Source organism: Piliocolobus tephrosceles, chromosome 9, assembly GCF_002776525.5.
Source record: "Piliocolobus tephrosceles isolate RC106 chromosome 9, ASM277652v3, whole genome shotgun sequence".
NCBI lineage: Eukaryota > Metazoa > Chordata > Mammalia > Primates > Cercopithecidae > Piliocolobus > Piliocolobus tephrosceles.
Window position 1 is genome coordinate 128313164 of NC_045442.1, and position 7349 is coordinate 128320512.

General features: G+C 51.8%; 1 protein-coding gene across 1 annotated transcript in view; it reads right to left on the reverse strand.

The window, feature by feature from the left end:
- The window catches only part of PFKP (phosphofructokinase, platelet), a 44241-nt gene that overhangs the window by 35658 nt on the left and 1234 nt on the right, over window positions 1–7349 (reverse strand). The window contains exons 2-6 of the mRNA XM_026454791.1: window positions 7046–7123; window positions 4468–4657; window positions 2477–2642; window positions 1266–1310; window positions 924–1032 (exon numbers count right to left, since the gene is read on the reverse strand). Of these exons, the coding sequence (XP_026310576.1) occupies window positions 924–1032; window positions 1266–1310; window positions 2477–2642; window positions 4468–4657; window positions 7046–7123 (588 nt within the window). The remainder of the gene's footprint in view (window positions 1–923; window positions 1033–1265; window positions 1311–2476; window positions 2643–4467; window positions 4658–7045; window positions 7124–7349) is intronic.

Consider the following 7349-nt stretch of genomic DNA (forward strand, 5'->3'; position numbering starts at 1 on the left):
GGGGCAAGGGCGAGGAGAGGGGCAGGGGTGAAGGGGCAGGGCAGCTGAGGCTCACTGGAAGAGAGCTCTTTGGGACCGGGAGCTCACATCACCACCACAGACAGAAATGTGGCCCCCAGCCAGCCCTCGGTGGAGGGCGCTGGTGTGACTGACAGGGGATCCCAAGGGGAAGGACACAGAGACGGACCCCCAACAGGCGCCTCGGGCACTCACGCTTTCTGCCTCCCTCCAGAGTTTCCTGCCACCTCCCTATAAACCACTCCTCCCTGGCCCCTCCCAGGGGAGGCCTCGAAGCCTGGCCACTGGGATGACGTTGTATTGCGCACAGGCTCCAGCAGCAGAGAGGCGGGACAGAAAACACAGTGTGAGTGGACACGGGGCCCACACAGTGGGTTCTGGTGGCCACAGTTGCACCCGAAAGGCCTTGCACTGCTGGGCCGCCGTGCTGCTGTCCCCATTGTCCTTCCTATGCTCACAGCAGTCATGTGAGCCTAAAGAGGTCATGAAAGGAACACAGCGACCACTCCACGATGTGGATTAACTCATCCTCAATGGATTCGCTTTCTATAAAGCCCCGCATTAAAGACCCGCCCGTAGAAAATGGTAGTGGTGGCTGTGTGGAGCCTGGAGCCAATAGTGCCTGAAGTCCACCTGCCAGAGTCAGGCACACATGGGGCATTCTAACCAGGCTCACTCTGTCTCAGACTCAGGTCTTAAATGAGACCTCTTCTGCCTTGAGTCTCAGCCTTCATAGAGGAAAACATGCCCCACGCTCACAGTCCATAGAGTGAAATACAAAGTGTGACAAACTGAAGACAGAGAAATATTTTCACTTGCTTAAAATGCCATCCCACCACTTGGGATCCTGATTAAAGCAATGCAGCCAGCATCGCCGCTATCAACGGCCACGGGACCCACATTACCTCCGAGAGTTTGACACACATCTGCTCCTCCCAGCCGTCCTCTGGCGGAGATTCCGGAAGGAACACCCAGTCTGCACCGCAGGCCAAGGCACTGACCAGGGCCAGGTACCTACGTGGACAAGGCAACAGCATCAACACCCCATAAGGATCCTTCCCATGAGGGTACCCCAGGCACCCCACTCAGTGACAGATGGGCAGATCTAATGCCAGGTATGAAGCGGGATGCCGGCCCCTCCAGGACTCTCCACGGGAGCATTCAGGATGTGGGGTACAGCCTCGGGGAGATGACGCTAAGGGTCCCCAACCCGAACCGCGGGCACTGGACCCACCGCAGGTACATACCCACAGTGTCGTCCCATCACCTCCAGAACAAAGGTCCTCTGGTGGCTGGAAGAAAAACAGAGGGAGCCCTGGACACAGCTCAGAAAGCAGAGAAACACAGGGAGCACCCACTCAGCCCTAGACATAGCTCAGAAAGCAGAGAGAAGGGGCTTTGACAGCCGAGTTAGCCAGGAGGCCTGCAAGGACCTAGGCTTCAAAAATGGTTCCTCTTCTACTAAGGCAAACGCTATGCACTAGCCTTCCGGACTCCTGTGAGGAAAGTGACTTGAGCCACCTCTGCGCTCTCCAGTTGCACATTTGACACCTCGCCTGCCTGCGTCCAGGACACACTCACCCTCCCAGGCCCTGTGCTGGGCTCCTTCCCAGATACCTTCTCTATTGGGCACAGTTGGTGGCTGCTGTCAAGAGCCACGGCTGGATCTCTCCCAGGGAAACAAGTGCGTGCCAGTGTCACTAAGTGGTTAACGCCCAGAGACTGGGTCTTCCCAGGGAATGGAAAAATCCAACTGCTCCGAGCAGCCTTCCAACTTAGCGATTTTCCACCAACTGCGGGGTTCACGCCCACGCACTGAGAATGTCCAGTGAGGCATCACTGGGAACAGGACACAGAGAGGACTGGGAGGCGCCACATTGGGGACTGGATTCAGCACTCTCTCAGTCTCAAGCACCTCGTCCTTAAAGGGGAGACACTTATTCTATTTACCATTTCACATGGTTTTCATGCAAATTGCTTCAGAAATTGTAGGGTGTCCCACAGAGTCATTAGTGATAATCTGCCAAGTCTAGAGCACCTAAGGATCAAATGCTGTGGCCCCACCACACTTTGTGAATCCATAGGTTACACAGGGCAGGACATCGCTGGCCACATCTCTAATGACTGGTGTGGAAAATCCATACCACAGTTTACTTCTTGCCACTCCTTCCGGAGATGTTTGGATAGGACATTCAGATAAATTATTATTTTGTTTCTTCCTTTCAAATTCTAATCAACAGCTTTCTTTTATCATCAGGTTAAAAACAAGGAATGTTTTAAAATTAAAAATGGAAAGCAGACCAGAGAACAATTTTCTGGCAATAGTTCCTAAATGTCAAGTTACGAGCCAGCACCAGGACACCCAATCTGCAGAATGTTCTAGAGCCTGTGGTAACATCTGAGCTGGGCACACATCGGGCCCCACGTGGCCTCCCGCCGGTTCCTCTGAGCGCTTTACCTCTGGGCCGTGGTCATGATGGCGTCAATGACCTCGATGATCCTATGTAGGGCAGAGTCAGTGCCGATGGTCATGTCGGTGCCGCAGAAATCATTGTCTATGGAGCCCACCATGCCCACCACGTTGAGGTAGGCGTACTTCTGCACAGCCTCCTTATCGATCTGGCCTGTGTGGGGAGCGAACAGCAACACAACCACTCTAAACAAACACTCGAAACTCTTTGATTTGTTACTGGTATCATTTATTTATTATCATTTTTTTGAGACAGGGTCTCACTCTGTTGACCAGGCTGGAGTGCAGGGGCGCACTATCATAGCTCGCTGCAGCCTTGAACTCCTGGGCTCAGGCGATCCTCCTGCCTCAGTCTCCTGAGAAGTTAGAACTATGCCTGGCTGATTTCTTAATTTTTTGGTAGAGCCACACCCTATGTTGCCCAGGCTGGTCTTAAATTCCTGGGCTCAAGAGACCGTCCTGCCTTGGCCTCCCAAAGGGCTGGGATTATAGGTGTGAGCCACTGCCCGGGTCAATTCTTTATTTCCTCAGAACTCAATGCAACCAGATTCTGCATAGTTAAGGAAAGAGAAGCCAGACAAAGCTGGCAGCAGTTACACACAATGGGCGCTGTCACCTGGCACTTAGACAAGATCAGTGGATTCAAAAAATAAAAGAAAGGATCCACATTTGCAATTGGTAAACAAAAATCTCAGTATTTCCTGGCAACAGCTTCAGAGAACGACACGGCTTTGAACACGGATACGTTACAATTACGGAATTGAGAATCTAAGGCACTAGGCCATCTTCACATTGATTTCTCATGCATCTGTGGGAAGCTGGATCGTGGGCAGGCATCTACCTCGCACTCAGGACAGACCTAGGCTGCACAGCTCTGTATAAAGGGAGTCGGAACCATCGAAGGGCCAGGGGCAAACTTAGGCCCGGACTTGTGGCCACTGTCCTGCTCTGTGCACTCAGTAGGCTGTGCCAGACCAGGACAACGTGGACAAGCAAGAACTGTGAGGCCCAGCCGCTTCCAGCGGGCAGCGTTCTCCATCCCCTACAAGGATGTTCACAAGCCTGGAGACAGCTGCTTTGCCTCAAAGCTGCCTCTCATTAAGTTGCTATTAAACAATATGCTTCCCTGGACATACTTAATATGGGATTGAAATTACATAACAACTGCTTCAAGGGAGAAAAACTACACTTTGGGAGGCCGAGGTGGGTGGATGACCTGTGGTCAGGAGTTCGAGACCAGCCTGGCCAACACGATGGAACCCCGTCTCTACCAAAAATACAAAAAAAGTTAGCCGGGTGTGGTGGTGCATGTCTGTGATCCTGGCTACTCAGGAGGAAGAGAAAGAGGCAGGAGAATCGCTTGAACCCAGAAGGCAGAGGCTGCAGTGAGCCAAAATCGCATCACTGCACTCCAGCCTGGGCAAGGGAGACAGACTCCGTCCCAAAACAAGCAAACCAAAAAACCTACATACACACAGGACTCTCAGAAACGCTTTCCTAAGTAGTGTCAAAGGTGGTACCGGATGATGTATTGGCAGAAATTTATCTAAATCAATAAAGTCTTGTGAAAACTTCAGTTCTAAGGGACCCCAGCGAGCGGAAGACACAGTGTGAGGGCTGAAAGGCGGACGCTGGTGTCCCAGGCTGCTGGGGACCTGGCCCACCACAGCTGAGTGGCTGTTTGATTCCTCATCTGTAAATGGGACGATCTAAAAACTGGCTTGGATGGCTGTCGTGAGGATTCCATGAAACTATCTGTGTCAAAGGTCAAAGGGCGCCTGGCACATGGTAAGGTTAAATTACTAGCATTCTTATGATTGCTGCTATTGTTTTTTGAGATCATAAAAAGTCCTGAGATGGTGACCTGGAAGATCTGTGAGAACAGGTGCTTCTGCTGCAGTGAAAAGGGAAACGTGTCCGTTCCAAAGCTCTGAAACAGGGCAAAAACCTGCAGGACACAGGAGCAGGCTTCCACTCACCATTCCTGGCCAGCTCCTCCAGCAGCCCGCTCCACTCCTTCCGGAAGAGGTTGGCCCCGGTGAGGCTCCCGTCCCCGCCGATCACACACAGGTTGGTGATGCCACGCTGCAGCAGGTTGCAGGCGGCCTTCAGGCGGCCTTCCCGCGTGCGGAAGGCCTGGCACCGCGCACTGCCAATGATCGTCCCGCCCTGGGAAAGACGACACCAGCTTACTCATCTCCTCACAGCATGACAGAAAGCCAGGTGGATGGCACACACAGGCTGACTATAAACAGGGGGTGCTGGAATTTACGTTTTTCTCATTTTCACCTTGTCAGTAACTAGCTATGAAAGACTGTGATTTTCTTGTTTTTAGTCCCAGACCAGCATTCCACAAAGACAAGTGCATCACACCAGGAGAAGCCAGGGAGGGGAGGAGCCAGACACACAGCAGCCATCAGTTAAATACACGGAGCAGGAACCAGCCTGTGGGGTCACAGCAGCCGCCCCAGCACCGGCCAATGAGCTCAACCAGATGCACGTGGAACCAAAGAGGAGCCCACTGACCATCAAGCATGCCGGCCAGGACAAGGGAAGTGGCATGACCAGTGGCCAGGCTCTCCCTCCAGTCTCCTCTTACAGCACCTGCAGGTAAAACCAGCAGGAACCTGGGGCCAAGGGGATTTTTTTTTGCACCACATACCCGCTGCCCCTTTTAAAGAGCTACGTGTTCAGGAACTTAAATTATTTCATCCAGACTTCCAGGGGACATAGACCATGATTCATCACACTTGGTTTTCTAAAAACTAAGAATCGGTGGGATCGACAAATGCAGGATTCATTTAAATAAAATCATGAATGCACCAACAAACTCCAATCCAGACTGGATCCCTAAACACATGCTGACTTCGTCAAGCAAGGTGCTCAGAAGCGCAGCAGGGGTTGTCTCCGCGCTGGAGGCAAGGGCTCTCCCTGGCTTCAGTCTGCACGCAGCTCCCAGGAAACCCCTGCATTGATGTGACTGCCTGTTTCTTCTTTTTTTTTTCTTGAGATGGAGTCTCACTCTGTCACCCAGGCTGGAGTGCAGTGGCGCAATCTTGGCTCACTGCAAGCTCCGCTCCTGGGTTCACGCCATTCTCCTGCCTTGGCTTCCCTAGTAGTTGGGATGACAGGCACCTGCCACCACGCCTGGCTTTTTTTTTTTTTTTTTTTTTGTATTTTTAGTAGAGACGGGGTTTCACCATGTTAGCCAGGATGGTCTCCATCTCCTGACCTCGTGATCCGCCCACCTCGGCCTCCCAAAGTGCTGGGATTACAGGCGTGAGCCACCGGGCCCGGCCCATGTGTGTTTCAATACACCAATGGTGCATGCACACAGCTCATTTTCACATATGGAGACTTATTAGTATTCCAAATTCCAGAAAAGTTCATATTTTTACATGAAACCTACCACCATTTAATTTGTCAAAGCATTATGAAAAGGTTACAAAATCTGAAATTCAGTCCACACGATCCTGTGTCACTGGCACGGAGTGTGACCTGAGACCACTTACAACCCGGCCCCCAAGGCAGATGAGGGTGGGGGCGCAGAACAGGGCAGGGGTGCTCTCCAGACTCTGCCTGGACAAAAAGCCAGGGGCCAGCATGAGAGCCGGCACGATGGGAGGTAGAGTCAGCAACCCAGAAACTCCCACCAAAAAGACAAAAGAGGTGGCTGCAACTTGGGAACGAAACCAGGATAACTGGGCTGCAGAGGAGTGGGTGCCATTCCCACTCCCTCGCTCACTCGCTGACACACACACACACACAGACACACCCCACACACCTACACATACACACACCCCCCACACACACCTACACATACACACACACCCCACACACAGACACACCACACACACACAGACACCACACACACCTGCACATACAAGGAAACCACATATACACACATCCCACACACAGATACACACTCACTAGCCACAAACTCACACAGTTAACACATACACACGGGCAAACCACACATACTCAGACTCACACCTACATACAGACACACACCATACTCACAGTCACACACACTGAGATTCACACACCACATATACCACACGCAGAAACACAAACTCACTGATACACACACACACTTCAGCCCTCTGTTCACGTCATCTTCCTATGTCAATCACGACCACAGAATGGAAACGCTCCCCTGTGTGAATTCAGCCCACAACATCCTGATGTTTTGCAAATGTTGCTCCACCTAACTTCCGTGGTTGTCAAAATTCCCTCCACCTCTCTTCCGATGTGGCAGAAATCAGGAGGCGCCCAGTGCAGAGACAGCCTGAGACCAGCAGGAAGGTGTGGGCCCCACGAGTGTCTTCGGCAGGGAGGCACCGATTTGGATTATTTCTATTAGCAAATACTCAAAGTGAGTCACAGATTAACACATGCATTTCTAAAGATCAAACCACAAGTAAAGAGCTTCTCACAGTCTGTTCTGTCCACATAATCTCTATTTCTCAACTGATCTGCGCTCAAGTGTTCTGGGAATTTACTACACATGAAAGAGACTAACTCAGAGAACCCTGTGAACAGCAGCCCAGTACGCACCACTTGCAGGATGCTGGAGACGCTCTCCCAGTCGGCCTCCGCGATGTTCGCACCTCCGTCCACCATGCCCTGGTAGCCCTAGGGGAGAAAGGGAGAATCTTTTAAAACTGAGATAAACTTCACTAAATGGGAAGTGATCCTTAAATTATATAAAATGGGAAAAATAACAGTGAATGTCAGATCCTGAGCATTCGCTGGTCAGAGGACAGGGCAGTTCCAGCTGGATGAAAGCAGGGAATTGTGGGGAAGCCCTCACGCCGAGTTCCTAGTAATGGGAACTTCTGCCCCAGCGCTGGATGAAAGC